Raw genomic sequence first — 18336 nt, 5'->3', positions numbered from 1 at the left:
ACCGCCAAATAGGACTTTTTGGCGGGAACGCGAGGAGTGAAGTTGTGTGATTTGTTTTATTTTGTTTATTTAGTGTTTTTTCAGGTTTAAATGTGTAATAACGGTGGTTTATTAACTGTTTAATATCTGTAAAAGTGCACAAATGTGGGAAAATGAAACAAAGCCGCTGGACGTCACTTCTCGGGACCCTCCAAAAAGTCCAATGAAAAAGTCTCAGTAGATGACCACCATTTTACTGAGATTATATTTCATCCCATATCATCTCATCTCATTTCATTTGATTTCATCCCAGTTGATTAATGTCTCAAATCAATCATCTTCATATCATTTCTTAACCTAACCTAATCTATCTTAAGAAGGAGGAAGCCTGGAGATCAGTAATACAGGTCTTTGAGCCTAGTACAGACTTCAGCCCTTTCAAAGGCTTACAAAATAAATTATAAGGTTAATTTATTTCCATTTGAATTTGTATGTACCTTGTACCTTTAAGAGAGAAATAAATAAATTATTATTATTATTATTTCATAATTTTTCATAAAAATAAGAAAATAAATTAAAATAAGACATGACTTAAAGGTGTTAGTTACCAGGTCATAAAATCCCTTAAAAAAAAATTACCGCCAAATATGAAAAACATAAAAATAATTTATAATGTGTTAAATAACTAATTTAATGTAATTACTTTATGCCGCTACAACAATAAAATTTATATTGTTCCAATTGTGGTGTTAATTACATAAAACACGACCAGGCGAAATAAAGAAGGGACTCTATATGCACTCCCTCAAGTCATTGCTAATACACTTTTATGAGTAGAATGTGAGTGCAGGTGACAGCTAACAGAAAAGAGTGACAGATTGTTGAAATACCACTGAAGTAGGAAACCTATGAAATACCAAGTAGTGACAGCTGACAATATTTATAGATCAAATCTAAAATTGCATTTGAAATTTTCCCTTTCTTCGGGAATTAACGAATTATCTCAAGTCATAGTCAGCAAAAAACAATTACCTTTATTTGAACTAATAATGGCCAAAAAAGGCGTGGTTGCTTTTGTTAAAGATTTTTATTACGACCCTTTTAAATGGTAAGTTGACATAACCTATAATAAAATGTGCCAAAAAGTAAATCAATGGATGGATGGATGGTTCACTCATTTTGAACTCATTTAGCTTTGAATTTTAAACTATAAACAAAATTTCTATTCACTCTGTATTAATCCTTTTTTTCGTGAAATAATCCTTTACGCAACGACACACCTTTAAAAATCAGTAAGTTAATTGTTTTCACAAAACGCGACAATGTAATACTAATAAATTACGAATAGATTCTTCCCCTTTGTGTGCTTGTAGTTTATATAACACAGTATATTTAGAGAACCTCATAAAAAAAGTTTTATTTGTCAACACACTTGTACTTGTACACATGTACTTTTTTATTGCTTAGTTTAGTTTACCACACTTTTGTATTGTGGTTATATAGTGTGTCAATAAATAATATGTTATGACTTAATTTTACAAAATACATAAAAAGGAAACAATACAAAGCTAATGCTAAATTAATCATACAAATCGTCAATTTTCCTCTGACACTGGCTTAGATTTTTAGCATGTTCAATGCCATGATGGACATTGCATGTCTGATAGTATGTGATCGGCCTAGGAGTGCAACAATATATTAAGTATAGTCCAAAAATAAGAGGTGACTTGCAGAAACAGTAATTTGACAATTATTTTTTGAGATTTCAAATATCCAACCGTCATTCCCTGTGACGTGGTCATATTAAGGTGTGCATCCATTGGGTTAAAGATAATTTCTGCTACGGCATTCAATGTGCTAAAAGAATTCAATTTTTTTAGAATTTAATGTGAAGTTTAATTCCAATATAAGTAGCAGCCTTTTACCAACAACGGAAGATTGATTAAAACTTTTTTCTTATTTTTTATTGCCTAGACGGGTGGATGGAGGTCATGGGCCACCTGATTAATTGGTTACTGGAGTCCATAAACATATAAAATAAACGCCACCACCTACCTTTAGACATGAGTTCTAAGGTCAGATCTTTAGGCATGAGTTTTAAGGTCAGACCTTTAGACATGAGTTCTAAGGTCAGTTTTTACAGTACAATGTGCTCCACCCTTCAAACTGAACTCATTACTGCTTCACGGCAGGAATAGGCACCCGTGCGCATTCACAATATGCCCCACCACCAGTAAATAGTAATTACGCAAATTATAATTTTGTGGGTTTCATTTTTACTACACGATGTTATTCCTTCACTGTGGAAGTCAATCTTGAACATTTATTTATTAAGCATGTATTTCATCATAAAAATTGGTACTTGCCAGCGGGATTTGAACACTGTTGCATCACTACGTACGAATGCACCAGACATCTTATCCTTTAGGCCACAATGACTTCAAACTTGTTGTAATTTAATTTCCTGTTCAAAGTTGTCATTATCTTGTTTCTGACATTTCTAGTACATTACAAATTGCCGATTTACGATTATAGCATTGTTATATTAAATATAAAAAAATTAATAAGTTACAAATAAAATATTTTTTTATTTGACAACCCTCTTTTTGTCATCCGATGAACATCCACTACAGGACATAGGCCTCCCCAAGGCTCGCCATAATGTCCAGTCCTACGCTGTCCATATACTATTATCGACCCTATTAATCCATTATAAATGACATAAAACATTAACTATGTTCATAACAGTGATTTGTCTTATCTTACAGGTCATTAGTAAAAAGCGTCGGATTTTTCACAGTAGGCGTTGTTATCGCAAGCGAGTGTACGGGCCTCGAGATCATGCCCGCTATGCCACATTAAATTTTTTTTTATTATTATTATTTTAAATAAAGAACAATGTTACAATATTTATTTTTAATATTTCTTGTGAACAACGCTGTGGCTGAACTAAAACAACCAAACTTTGTTCTCATATTGACCGACGATCAAGATGTAGTTTTAGGTGGAATGGTTAGTATTATAAATATATATAAAAAAAATGAACAATGTGATATAATAAATTGATTGTACAGTGAAAGTATTTGTTGTTTTATTTTTACTTTCAGGATCCGATGACGAATGTTCAACGATTTATCGGGAAAGAAGGCATAACATTCACTAACTCCGTAAGTGCTTTTTTCTGGTACTCTCAAATAATTGAATAAAAGCCACCAATGCAAAATTCAAAGTTAACTTGTGTAATGCTTAACGTGACAATTTTTTTTTCGTGTCAAAGCGGGTCGCCTACGGAATTTCGTATATAAATAATACATATAATATTTTTTACTAACAATCACGCCACGTTAACTGGTCTCGTGATAAGTTCGTAAAGAACTTGTGTTACAGGTACCAGATATCGGAAACAAATGTAAGATTTTTATTATACACATACATATAGGTATATTTAATATACATCCATAACCCTAGAAAAGACATTTATATTTATTATCATACAAATATCTTCCCTTGGCGGGATTCGAACCCGCGACCCCTGAGTGTAGTGACCATGTCACTTACCACTACACCAGACGGACGTTACATATACAGAGTACGTCGGGGTAAAATGTAACATTTAAGTGCAAAATAAAAAATGTGGTTTATTAAATGACTTGAAATAATTTATTATGGTATCTCACCCTCACTGAAATCTTAATTCTTACACCAACTTGCCCTTAATATAATATTTATAATTAATCTCGCAACAAAAAACTACTTTTCTACAGCAAAATTAGAGTTGCTTTAGTATGTACTTTGTGATACAATAAGGATTTGGGATAACTAAGTATTTGGTAAGTTTCTAATAAAAACATGCACAACAGATAAATTTTTGACATTTTTGTTCTCGTTGGGAACAGCGGGACGGAAAGCCTGAAAGCGGGACAATCTCGCCCAAAGCGGGACGTATGGTCACGTTAATAATGCTGGAAGCAAGCAGCGCAGGGCCAATCTTTGTGCCGAGACTTGGGGGAGGCCTTTGTCTAGCAGTGGATGTCTGGGCTGATAGAATAGAATAGAAAAAACGTTTTCCTTTCTCCAAAATTTTTTTTGTTGTATTATAATTAATAAGTCATCTAAGGATAACTAGGCGTAACCTGTGGTTTCACTCGCGTCGAATCTGTAATTCCGACAGAATGACCTCTCGCATTTTCCCGGGACAAAGATTTGGTGGTATCAATCACCGCTCGTTAATTTAACAGTCGTTTTGTAGATCAGTTAGTGCGTAAACTAATGAATCAGTGAATTAATCACAAACACAATATTGTATTTATTTAAGCGGAGAGATAGATAGGTACCCAGTATTTTCCATGACGATCATTTACCATAGAAAAGGTTTCTATCTAAAATGTTTTCAATCCGGATCATAAACTACTTTTGTTTTTTATCCGAACTTTCGTATTTACTTTATTATTACTGTTAGTTAGATGTTATTTCTCGTAGCACATACATCGTTATCGATAACGACACCGGCTTACAAAATATAAAAACAAATATTAAGATAAAATGTAGTTACTTACTGTTATGATCTTAATTAATAGGTATTATAATAAAAGAAAGAGATAAAATATTATAATAATATGGAATGAAATATTACATCAATACTAAGTACATAATTTAAAAAAACGCATAAAATAACTTGCCTAACTTTTTTTTCTCTACCTATTGGCTGTTAAGAGGCTATCCCATCTACGCCCTGACGGGTAACTTGCCTAAGGATTTAAATACTCTGCTGCCATTTTACAGTTTTTTAGGTTCATTTACTAATTAAATAACGCGTAGAAAGTAGTCATCGCAGTTGGACGTAATTAATGAACAAGTATACATACATAATATAATAATATTATCCTCAATGATAAGGGTTCAAACGAAAAATAATCATTTCAAAATTAATTATAATGGCTAAAACTAAAATACAATATGATTGTATTAAAATTGATGAAACTAAAGAGATCGATGAAAAACCTAATTGGTTGGCTGCATTTACATTACATTGGCCGAAAGACAAATTAATTGTTTTCAATATTTTTTTTAAATATTTCGTGAAACATTCCTATTGAAGTTTAAAGCTGACTAAGTACTGGTAGTGGGACGTATTGTAAGCGCGGACGACTAGATGTAGATACCACCATTCTGCCTATTTTTACCGCGAATCAGTCATACGTTCCGGTTTGACAGTTGAACAGCTGATAACAATAAAAAATTGTGATTTCAATGTTAGGGAACTAGATGGGTGATGACTGTCGACATCGCCCTAAACACTTCATTACGAATGCTCCCGATCAATTAACGATGCTATTGGGTACCACAAGCACCGGTCACCGTCATCGTCAAACACGTCGCTTGCGACGAAGGTCTCGATGAGTTAATAAACCCATAGACACAGCCCACTGAGTTTCACACCGGATCTTCTCAGTGGGATGCGTTTCCGATCCGGTGGTAGATTCTACGAAGCATTGCTCTTGCTAGGGCCAGTGTGAACAACTCTCCCGGTTTGAGCCTCGTGAGCTCACCTACACGTTAGGGTGAAGCTGAAATGCCTCTCAAGGCTATCAGCATAGGTAGGGGGAAAAAAAGGTGATGTCATTCGCATTGTAATATCTATGGACTTAGTTGCACGCTTATACCAAATAGGCTCTGAGTTCATTCAAATATGAATATAAATAAAAAAATCACTTTGAGTTGCCAAATAACTGTTTCATCTGTACAAATATAGAAAGTGCGTCAAAATTACTAGACATTGCATGTTGGACATCGCTGGTCGCGTTTGATACAGGTGTCAACGGGCCGGCCGCACTGGACATTAAGTGGAGAGGCCTATGTTAGCAGTGGAGAGGCCTATGTTAGCAGTGGAGAGTGGTCAGGCTGAGATGATGATGATGTCATGTTGGCAGTTGAAACTCGTAAGCTGTCTACAGGTTACAGCTTTTAGTGATATGTTGGTGCAACTTCTAGTGATATCTTAATTGCAACTCCTAGTGATATCTTAAGTGTAACTACTAGTTATATCTTAAGTGTAACTACTAGTGAGATCTTAGGCGACAACTATTAAAGGTCACGTCGTTTATCACAGTATGTGACGTCACCGATATGCTGTCCAAGTCGAGCCAGTTTGCTGACAGGCATGTACGTTCACAACCACAAGACCGTGAACAATAGTCTTCACGGCGGATGCTATGGAGAGAACTGGAAATATCACGAGAAACAGACGTTCGCTACTATACTTCAGGAAGCCGGATATGACACGTTCTATGCGGGGAAATATTTGAATCAGGTAAATTTTTCATTCACCACTAGCTGACCCGGCAAACTTCGTAGTGATTCAATCGATATAAAATATAAATAAAATAAACTTAAAACAAACAAAAGGAATCCGTGCGACGTTGGATACATCAAAGGAAAAACAAAATCGTTATTTTTATTTAATTCCGAGCTTTTCGCATATTTATATACCTTTTAAACCTTCTCTGGACTTCACAAATAATTCAAGACCAAAATTAGCCAAATCGGTCCAGCCGTTCTCGAGTTTTAGCGAGACTAACGAACAGCAATTCATTTTTATATATACAGATTTTGTTTTTAAGGGATATCTCTAGTTTGGGTCTACACAAAAAAACTAACTATTAGATAGTGGGACTTTTTGGCGGGAACGCGAGGAGTGAAGTTGTGTGATTTGTTTTATTTTGTCTATTTAGTGTTTCTTCGGGTTTAAATGTGTAAAAAGGGTGTTTTATTAACTGTTTAATATCTGTGAAAGTGCACAAATGTGGGAAAATTAAACAAAGCCGCTGGACGTAACTTCTCGGGATCTTCCAAAAAGTCCACTGAAAAAATCTTAGTAAATGACCACCATTTTACTGAGATTATATTTCATCCTATATCATCTCAATTCATTTCATTTAATTTTATCCCAGTTGATTAGTTTCTCAAATTAATCATCTTCATTTCATTTCACTCCATAATATCATTTTTATAGAATAATAATATAAAAAATAATAATTAGATAGTGGTTATCGTCACTCATCGCTGACAGCCAATCATTTTCACGTTGTGACGTCAATGATTTCCGGTAACCACTTAACATCAGATAAGCCGTGACCTCGTACACATCTCGAGGCTTAACAAGAATGAATCTGTTGAAAAATAATGGTTTTAATTTTCAGTATGGTACTAAAGAAGCCGGTGGCCCAGAGGTGGTACCCCCGGGCTGGACAGAATGGCGCGGTCTGGTCGGGAATTCAGTTTACTACAACTATACTTTGTCCAACAACGGTGTGCCGACGTTTTCAACTGATAGCTACTTAACCGATGTGATAGTGAGTTTAGTCATTTTTATAAAATAATACGATTACATACTTATTTATAGATTGTAAATATTTTATTCACGAACCCAAATAGCAAAATGCTAAAATGAACGAAAAATATGTCATTTATCAAGGTGTTCACATACATAATAATTTCGTGGAACCTCTGGGTCTGCGGAGGGACTTCGGTTCCCTCTGTATTTTGTACCGTATGTTCCATGGGGAGTGCTCTGAGGAATTGTTCGAGATGATACCGGCATCTCGTTTTTACCATCGCACCGCCCGCCACCGGAGTAGACTTCATCCATACTACCTGGAGCCACTGCGGTCATCCACAGTGCGTTTCCAGAGGTATTTTTTGCCACGTACCATCCGGCTATGGAATGAGCTCCCCTCCACGGTGTTTCGCGAGCGTTATAACATGTCCTTCTTCAAACGAGGCTTGTGCAGAGTATTAAGCGGTAGGCAGCGGCTTGGCTCTGCCCCTGGCATTGCTGAAGTCCATGGGCGACGGTAACCACTCACCATCAGGTGGGCCGTATGCTCGTCTGCCTACAAGGGCAATAAAAAAAAATACGTATCTGTTTTTTGTGTGTAAATATTTCGTTACGCCGCCGTTTCATTACATTTGTAGCGGACGGTTTCTTATTTAGATATTTATGTTTGTGAGGAGGAAGATTTTTGCAATAAAATAAAATAAAATTATGATGCAACTTTCATGGCTGACAGTTTATTCTTTAATGACTTTAGAAACAAAATTTAAAAATTATAAAAATATAAATGACAGCTGTTGCTTTGCAACTAAACTTTTTACTGCGGTTCCAAACATGCCCCCGGATGTTGAAAGGTTTCCTTTCAACCCAAAACTAATCCGCAATCAGGGGACAAATCTTATTAAAAGACCTCTTGATGACTCCACTGGAGGTACGAATGTCTGCGACCCGGTTGACTCCGTCGGACCCTGGTTAGACAGCTACTATGCGGCCCAGTCTCCATTTAAGTGGCGGGAAATTGTCTTCCTTCACCACAACCAGGCTGTGAAGCTTCAGCGATGACTGATTGGTGCGCCATTTTGTTCTTTGCTGCAGCTCACTAATGTATTCCTTTGACCATCTGGCCCAAAAATGTTGTCGCATAAGCTCTAACCGCTGGAACCTGGTGAGATGGCTTAGCCGGCAGTCCTTGTACTCAGCAGCAGGCATTGCAGTAAGGGGTTGGCCAATGAGAAAATGCCCAGGAGTAAGCGGTACCATGTCATCGGGATCGCTTGATAGTGGAGTCAGCGGCCGAGAATTCAATATTGCTTCGATTTGCGTTAGGACAGTGATCAATTTCTCATAAGTTAAATTACAATTTCCCAATACTCTGTGCATATGGAATTTAATAGATTTAACCCCCGCCTCCCAAAGACCCCCAAAATGAGGAGAGTAAGGTGGACACAGGTGAAAGTTAATACCTTCTTCGATCAAAGTATCAGGCAAAGAATTGCAATTGGATTTTAAAAATGTACCGATTTGTTTATACGCACCGACGAATGACGTACCATTGTCCGAATATATATGAGTAGGCTTACCTCTCCGCGATACAAACCGGCGTAGCGCAGAGAGAAAACTATTGCTGGTTAAATCACCTACTAATTCGATATGGGTCGCCTTTGTTTTGAAACATACAAAAATCGCGATGTAGACCTTAACGATTCTAAAACCTCGACCAAGGCGGTTAGCGGACGAGATGGGTCCAGCGTAGTCGATGCCTACACACTCGAACGGGCGACCAGGAGTGAGGCGGTGCACAGGTAAATTTCCCATAAGAGGAGTGACTGTTTGTGCTCGCATGCGAGTACATCTTATACAATTATGGTGAGTGGCCTTGGCCAGATTGCGACCGCCAATAGGCCAGTAGACTTCTCTTATAGAAGCTAATAATAGTTGGGGTCCAGCGTGCATAAGCTTAATAAGTTCAGCCTTGAATACGAGTTTTGTGAGAATGTGAGTGGACTGTAGGGTTATAGGATATTTTTTCTCATACGAAAACTCCGACGCGTTTCCAAGCCTGCCACCAACCAACACGCATAATTTGAACGTCATCAAGAAAGACATTGAACTTGTTGAGGGGACTTTTAGGAGATACCGAATGTCCCTGAGTTAGGAGTTTGTATTCGACGAACGACTCAGACTGAGCTTTCCTAATAATCAAGTTCAAAGCGTTCTGTAACTCTTTAGAGCTTAAATGTTTGTGGATATAGCTTTCTGCATAAATTTATGAATCTCAATGCATAGGCTACAGCACGTTTTAGTCGAGATAGGCTTGAGAATCGGCTGAAATCAATAAATGAATCATCACGTGGAACTGAAAGGTGCAACGAGACTTCAGTACGAACTTCAGGGAGTTTGGACTCGCTGTACCGGACTGGATTGGAAGGCCACTGAGAGCAGTCTTGCTGCAGAAATCGAGGACCTGACCACCACAGATCTAGACCCTGCAAATTTACGACTTCGACGCCGCGAGAAATATAATCAGCAGGGTTTTCATCAGTGGGAACATGACGCCAGGTACAGTTCACGGTTTTCTCCATGATGTCTACCATACGATTGCGAACGAAAGGCTGTAATTTACTAGGCAACATTTTAAGCCAGCCTAACACAATCGTCGAGTCAGTCCAAAAAGTAGTATGCCTGACCTGAACCCGGAGCGAATCAATAGCCTTCTCATAGAGGCGCACTCCTACCAGAGCCCCGCAGAGCTCCAACCGAGGAATCGTCGTTGGCTTTAATGGAACCACTTTACTCTTGGCCATAAGTAACGAGACCTTGATTCGTCCATACACGTTCGCGCTTCGTGCATAAAGGCAAGCACCATAGGCGCTTTGTGACGCATCTGTAAAAATGTGGAGATCCGCGTAAGTATAAGCCTCGCAAACAATAAGGCGAGGGATGCGCAAATTATTTAAAAGCGGAAGGCTTTTAATTAAATTAGCCCAAATTTTGGCTATTTCAAATGGGAGCTGTTCGTCCCATGATAACTTATGAACCCATAGCCGCTGCAATAGTATTTTAATAGGAATAATGCAGGGAGAAACTAACCCCATGGGATCAAAAATGCGTGCAGTGACCGAAAGCATAGAGCGTTTCGTAGAAGGCGAGGCTTCACACGAATCGACAGAGAAAGAAAGCTCATCTGTGGCTGTCTGCCAATTGAGGCCTAATGTCTTACACGACTCAAGGGATCCGATATTTAAACTGAGGGACGAACTATCGTCGCACGGATCACCGGTAAGACAGAGTAGAGGATCGTTGGACTTCCACTTGCGCAGAGGCATCCTGGCGGAGGCAAGCTCTGCGGCAACTTTTTTCTTAATGTCCAACGCCTCCTGAAATGAGTCAGACCCCGTGAGGAGATCATTCACGTAGAAGTCGTGAATGATGATCTCTGAGATGTTCTTGTCACTGCATTCAAGGCCGATCTGCTTAAGACATTACGGCAAGGTAACTAGAGTTGTCCGTTACTTAAGGAGTCCGCAGATTGTGTTAAGGGTACACGCACACGAAAACAACCATCAGCTAGACGTTTCGTATTTTTAACGAAATGTTCTAAACATTTTCGTTCCTCCTCGGAGTATGATGACTTAAGGCCGACTTCCTTCGGCTGCCAGAACCGCGACAGCAAGTTCTGAGTGTCATTAACGCCGAGATCAAGATCTTGAGAAATGTCTGCAAGTTTTGTAAAGTTGCACATTAGGGGAGCATATCCATGACCATCACTTAGATCCCCGGAAACCACCAACCAGCCAAGTCGAGTTTCCCAGAGGATCGAGATGTTATCTCCCAGATTGATCTTTCGTGTCCCGAGCAGATCCCAAAAGACATTAGATCCAATTATCATGTCAATTTCTGACGCCTTATAAAATTGGGGATCGGCTAAAATAATATTAGCGGGAATATTTAAATGCGAAACATCAAATGAATGGCAAGGCACGTCGTCAGTTATGGACGGCAATACATAACAAAGAAGACATTTGGAATAATTTTCAGTGCGTGAACTGAAAGAAACATAACACATTTTTGAAGTGTTCGTTCTAGTCTTATCGATGCCGAAAATAGGTTTATCTATATCAATATACTTGGCATTCAATAAGCGACCCGTTTTCTCACTAATTATGCAAGACGAACTCGCACAATCCAGAAGAGCACGTATGATGTGCTCGTGACCATTACTATCGACAACTTTAACGAGAGCCGTCGCAAATATACCATCTTTACTAAACTCTGAAGGTGCGGCGGCAGAATACGTGGCTACCGTTAGGCCGTGGTTACCAGGAGGTTCAGGCTGGATGGCGGAGGCGATTGCCGTAGTGTCATGCCTAGGAGCGGGCTGATTAATTCTCTGTTTATTATTAAAAGAGGTGTGCAGCAGCGTATTATGCCTACGCTTACATAAAGTACAACCACCTTTTCTGCAGCGATTCGAATAATGACCACTACGAAAGCAGTTGTAACACACCTTGAACTGAGGAATTAATTCCCATCTCTGCTCACTATTAAGGCTCAGAAATTTATCGCAATTATAAAGATAATGCTCATCCTTACAGTGTGGGCACGATGTTGTACCGGAACCAGAAATAATACTAGCGCCGCCACTCGACGACGGCTGCGTTCCGGAGACAGAAACTAATGTTTTAATTTTCTGACCTTTAGGCGACTGTGGTGGCTGAAATTGTGTGTGAGGAAGGTTAGGGCGAGTAAATTCCATCGTTTCTAATAGATCGGCCCGGTTACGAATGAAATCGAGAAATATGGACAAAGAAATGGGCTTTTCTTTATCAAGACGACCTTTGCACTCTTCCCATTCACGCAGCGTCTTCTGTTCGATTTTACGACTCATCATGTGGATGAGAAGAGTGTCCCAATGATCAGTCGGTTCGCCCAGCGACTCTAAAGCTCTCAGGCTTTTATTCAGCTGATCTATGAAACGTCTTAAATTAAACGAAGATTCACTCTTTATTGCGTCTATATTAAATAAATTATTAACATGTGTTTGAATTAATAGGCGCTTATTGTTGTACCTCTCACATAACAGCTTCCATGCCACAGAATAGTTGCTGGCAGAGAACTGAATCTCCTGAAGTAGTACAGCAGCAGAGCCTTCTAGCGAGGCCCTGAGGTAGTGGAATTTATTAATTTCTCCTATCGCCTCGTTCGAATGTATAAGACTACTGAAGGTATCATGGAATTCCAACCAGTTGTTATATGAACCATTAAATTTGGGTAGATTAATGGTAGGTAATTTAACCAGGCGATGATTGCTCACATGAGAACAACTCTCAAAACTATGCGCATCGGTTTGTAACAATTTAGAATTACGAGAAAGAATCTCCTGAGCCTGTGAAAGGGATTTGTAATAAATCGATTCGAAATCTTCTCTCTCTGTGCTTTGCGAGCTGAAATCGTCAGCGAGGCATTCTATTTTAGTTTGTACTACGTCATATTGTTCAAATAATAATTCGATCTTACCGATTCTTAATTGCAATTCATTTACTTGTTGCTGATTCAACGTACCGCTCAATTCCTCGATGTACTTTCTGAATGTAGTCAATCGGCCTTTTAGACTAGCTCGTTTTTTAACTAACTCCTTTTCTTCTTTCTCACTCATTTCGGAATTATTTGGGCAGAAGCGGGCTAGTTAATCTGGCATTGATAGAAGTTACAATTGAAATAATGAACTAAAATGAACTATACAGTCACACTATTATGTACGCACCTATAATTAATAAATAAATAATAATTTTACAAGTGTGAGAGACATAGACTATTACCAAAAAAATGCCAACAAAAACACATTAAACAAACCACATAGTTAACCCAGCTTGTAATATGATAAATATAAATAATCTAAACAAAAAACAGAGTAATGGGTTACACATCACTAATTTGTCCTGAATATCAAACTTGGATCACTTCCCTTATTTCCTGGGTATCTCGGCTCGATGGACCATGTAGCGGACGGTTTCTTATTTAGATATTTATGTTTGTGAGGAGGAAGATTTTTGCAATAAAATAAAATAAAATTATGATGCAACTTTCATGGCTGACAGTTTATTCTTTAATGACTTTAGAAACAAAATTTAAAAATTATAAAAATATAAATGACAGCTGTTGCTTTGCAACTAAACTTTTTACTGCGGTTCCAAACAACATTGTAGTATGAAAAATATGATTAGTATACATATATTTACTTAATTAAAGTAGTGACAGTAACATAATAAAATTAACTTCAATGTTATTGGTATTGAGCTAAAACAAATAATAATAATAATAATAATGTTTTTATTTCAAGTATCCATGACTCATATAAATTGTTAATAAAACTTAGACCTATGTTAGTAGTTATATTTACATCACAATGAATTACTGTGGTAACATCCCATGGGAGATGGCACCACAGCGACCCATGTATATACAGTCCAGCCTGCTTGCGATCATGCTCAGGATACTGTTGGAGCTGGCCCTCACTCTGTTTACCAGAGATGCACACCTCTTAAGCATGGTAGCGTAAAAACAATCTATGTGCGCGTCTGCAAACATCCCTGATGCGCTACAAAAGCGGGGCAGCACCACCAGCAACCTAAACGCCAGTACGAGCAAAGCCAGTTGCCGACAAATAGCAAAAACGAACGAAACGCCTAGTACTACTATCGGTCACCCGATCCTGTAGACCGAATGGTAAACAGTCGACGTCGCCCAAAGCACGTCATTACGGATCCTACCGATCCATTATCGGTGCTTTTAGGCACCACAAGCACCGGTCACCGTCCTCGTCGAACCCGTTGCTTGCGACCAAGGGCTCGACGAGCGAATTAACCCATAGACACAGCCCACTGAGTTTCTCGCCGGATCTTCTCAGTGGGTCGCAACTATCGAAAATGTTTTGGAAAATTCTAAACATGTCGTGTCGACTATCAAAGCATTGCAAAAACAACATAATGGCAGCTAGTTATCAACAATATCAATCAGTTAGGAACAATAATAATATGTAGATGATGAAGGGGAATGCCCATTTCAGGCCCAAAGCGGACAATAGATTAGGAAAAAATACTTAGTGCATTAATTTTGTCATAAATAAATATGCGTTTACTGTCTTCCAAACGAGCGCCACTAAAGTTTACAATAAGTAGTTTAAAAAAGTAAGTCTATTGAAAAAACCAGGTTTATGATTTTTGCGGGAAAAATATTGCCAGCGTCAAAACCTTTTACGTATTAAGTAAACATTTTAAGTATATAAATAAAACATTTTCAGTATTTGAGAATACTTAAAATGTTTTATTTATATGCTTTATATTATATTCATGAGTTAATAAATCGATTTTAATCGATTATAAGCACATAAAATAACATCAAAGACATACCCATTGGACTTTAACTTGTAACTATACTTGAGACCTTAGAACTTATATCTCAAGGTGGGTGGCGCATTTACGTTGTAGATGTCTATGGGCTAAGTTAACCACTTAACACCAGGTTGGCTGTGAGCTCGTCCACCCATCTAAGCAATAAAAAAAACTTTACTAGTATTGTTATTTAAATATGTACAACTAAAACAAAAACATAAAATAATAATATAATAATAAATAAACATAATAATGTTACTCGTAAAAAAAAGATCAAGAAAAATAAATCAACTATCAGTTATTTAAAAAAATAATCGATATATCAATTTAATGTAATTATTTTTCGTTATACTGACAACACTGAATTTTATCTGACTGACTGACACTTTGCTTGCTGCTTGCGCTTACGTTCAAAATGGATGTGTTTTGATTTTTCTTCGATTTATTTTACTGGCTTTGTTTTATGGATTTTATCCACCGACGACGATTTTGGCTTAGGAGTTAAGGATCACAGCTACATTCGATTACGGATACCGATCAATAACGTTTCATACTACAACTAAAAACCATTGTGTGAATTGGGGTTTTAACCTAACCGAGATTCAAAACCATACATTGGATAAAAATACATTAGGGACATCTCTCTTATAATTAATAAATTAAACATTAAGAAAAGAAAAGTTCTTTAAGTATCTCACAATCCGATAGAAAATTAACCTCAAAACTATTTTTTTTTTTTTTTTTAATAGTGGCGTCAATTTCAATATATTTTTTAGATATCCAATACATTTAAGAATTTGAAACAGTCCATTTTTATAGTAATATTTGATGTCCATCTTGGGCCCAGCACACTATGGAGAGTGGGCATTCCCCTTTGTAAATTACATTTTCGATTATTATTATTCCTAAAACAATTACCTAATCGGGCCTAAACATTGTCGTTTTGTTTAACAGCGTGAACTGGGAGTCAGCTACATAGAGAATCAGACGGAATCGAAGCCCTTTCTGATGGTGCTCGCTCCCCCCGCCCCGCACCAGCCCTTCACCCCCGCCCCTCGACACAAAGACGCGTTCAATAACGTGACAGTCGTAAAGAGCCCCAATTTCAATATCATCGCCGAGGTACGTATGAGATATAACCCTAGAATATATATATCATCATAACACAATAGGGGTGTTAATGTCAGAGGATTTTAGAAATCCATTTATAAGTGAAACGTAATTGTTCTAACACTTTAAAACGAATCACAACGCGTGACGTCATAACTGCCTAACTAATGTGTTCTGTTCGATATTTTATTGGCTTATTTTAGGCCCGAGATATGTCAGCTTGAATGGAATTTTAGTTTGTATTTTGCGCTTTAGTTTCGATCCTCAGTGTGGGTGTATTCAAGATTTTATTTATTTATTTTTATTGCATAGATGGGTGGAGGAACTTACAGCCCACCTGGTGTTAAGTGGTTACCTACCGGAGCCCATAGTCATCTACAAAGTAAATGCCGCCACCCACCTTGAGATATAAGTTCTAAGGTCCCATTTGTAACAGTACAACGGCTGCCCCGCCCTTCAAACCGAAACGCATTACTGCTTCATGGCAGAAATAGGCAGGGCGGTGGTACCTACCCGTGCGGACTCACAAGAGGTCCTACCACCAGTAATTACGCAAATTATAATTTTGCGGGTAATTCAGTAGTCTTCATACATGTCAGGATAAGCATTGGCTGCTCCGCATGCCTCCGTCGCCATTGCCTGACGCGATGCTTCCCGAACTCGACCAAGTATACCGGTCCCGATGGGAAACTCTGCTCTCGGTCGATGAGATGGTCGCCGACATCATAGGCGCTTTGGAAACTCAAGCGCTCCTGGATAACACATACGTAGTGTTCACTTCTGATAACGGTTACCATATCGGTGAGTATCATATTCGAGGGCTGAAATGGTATTTTTTTTGATAATTTATTTCAGCTTGGATGTCAGCATAACGCACTTGTTGAATGTCTCAAGGGTATCATCGAACGGTAGAAAAAATTAATAAATTATGCCTATTTCTGCCGTGAAGCAGTAATGCGTTTCGGTTTGAAGGGTGGAGCAGCCGCTGTAACTATACTTGAGACCTTAGAACTTGTCTCGTGGTGGGTGACTCATTTACGTTGTGAATGTCTAAGGGGTCCAGTAACCACTTAACACCAGGTGGGCTGTGAGATCGTCCACCCATCTATTTATTTATTTATTTATTTAATACAAGGAGAACCAACAGCCAACTAACAAAGTATAATAATATAACAAACAATAGAAACAAAAAGCCAATTAAAGGTTCTCACCAATATAATCTAAGCAATAAAAAAAAATTGTTTATGTTTATGAAACTATTAATTACAAGCTGAATTTTTTTATATTGTCACATGATCTACATTGTTCCACACACGGCTTCACACCCTTTTTTTTGGGACACCCTGTGAATTGATATTTTAACTTCACGTATAATCCTAAATTAAAATTAACTACAAGAGGTTTCATACACATTTTAGTATTAAAAAAACTTATAGATGGCGCTGTATTAAAAAAAACTGCACTTAGAACGTCTAATGTGTTCTATCTCATTCTCTCGCCGGCTGAATCCTATACATCCGTGTGTTTGTGTCTCTGTGGACTTATTTTTTCGTTTCATCGAGTTTGAAATCATAACGATTCTAAAGAAGTTTCACTTCAATAGTAACTCAACTGTTTCGTCTTTGCCTATTATAGATTTTTACTGGTGGTAGGACCTCTTGTGAGCCCGCACGGGTAGGTACCACCGCCCCGCCTATTTCTGCCGTGAAGCAGTAATGCGTTTCAGTTTGAAGGGTGAGGCAGCCGTTGTGACTATACTGAGACCTTAGAACTATATCTCATGGTGTGTGGCGCATTTACGTTGTAGATGTCTATGGGCTCCAGTAACCACTTAAGATCAGGTGGGCTGTGAGCTCGTCCACACATCTAAGCAATAAAAAAAAAAAAAATAAACATATTGTATAAAAATCAATTATCATTCCAGGTCAAAACTCTCAAGTTTACGACAAACGTCAACCTTACGAAACTGACATCAAAGTTCCGTTACTAATAAAAGGGCCAGGATTGAAAAAGGACGTGGAAAACCGACAGCCGGTGTTAAACATTGATTTGGCGCCGACTATAATCAAGCTGGCCGGCTTGGACATACCGAACAACGTGGATGGAAGGCCCATCGATGTTCACAACGAGGACATAAGCGAGAGAAACATGCTAATTGAATACTACGGCGAAGGCAAGGACGGATCTGTGGATAAAGAATGTCCTTGGAAGTATGATAGCGGTAATCTCGCTGTAAGTATCTAGTAGACTTTTTATATTTCTTATATTTTACTGGTGGTAGGAGGACCTCTTGTGAGTCCGCGCGGGTAGGTACCACCACCCTGTCCATTTCTGCCGTGAAGCAGTAATGCGTTTCGGTTTGAAGGGCGGGGCAGCCGTTGTAACTGTACTTGAGACCTTAGAACTTTTATCTCAAAGCGCATGTACGTTGTAGATGTCTATGGGCTTCAATAACCACTTAACACCAGGTGGGCTGTGAGCTCGTTCACCCATCTAAGCAATAAAAAAAAACACGCCGATGTG

The 18336-nt window shown here is 38.2% G+C and overlaps 1 protein-coding gene across 1 annotated transcript in view; it reads left to right on the top strand.

Annotated features, from left to right (window-relative positions):
- Positions 1-815: 815 nt before the first annotated feature.
- Positions 816-18336, top strand: part of LOC114246751 (N-acetylglucosamine-6-sulfatase) — a 19964-nt gene continuing 2443 nt past the window's right edge. The window contains exons 1-8 of the mRNA XM_028179427.2: positions 816-1087; positions 2748-2991; positions 3087-3146; positions 6089-6289; positions 7179-7331; positions 15658-15825; positions 16413-16614; positions 17738-18045. Of these exons, the coding sequence (XP_028035228.2) occupies positions 2878-2991; positions 3087-3146; positions 6089-6289; positions 7179-7331; positions 15658-15825; positions 16413-16614; positions 17738-18045 (1206 nt within the window). The 5' untranslated portion in view covers positions 816-1087; positions 2748-2877. The remainder of the gene's footprint in view (positions 1088-2747; positions 2992-3086; positions 3147-6088; positions 6290-7178; positions 7332-15657; positions 15826-16412; positions 16615-17737; positions 18046-18336) is intronic.

Source organism: Bombyx mandarina, chromosome 16 (genome assembly GCF_030267445.1).
Source record: "Bombyx mandarina strain Sakado chromosome 16, ASM3026744v2".
NCBI lineage: Eukaryota > Metazoa > Arthropoda > Insecta > Lepidoptera > Bombycidae > Bombyx > Bombyx mandarina.
This window is presented reverse-complemented; position numbering and strand designations above follow the sequence as displayed.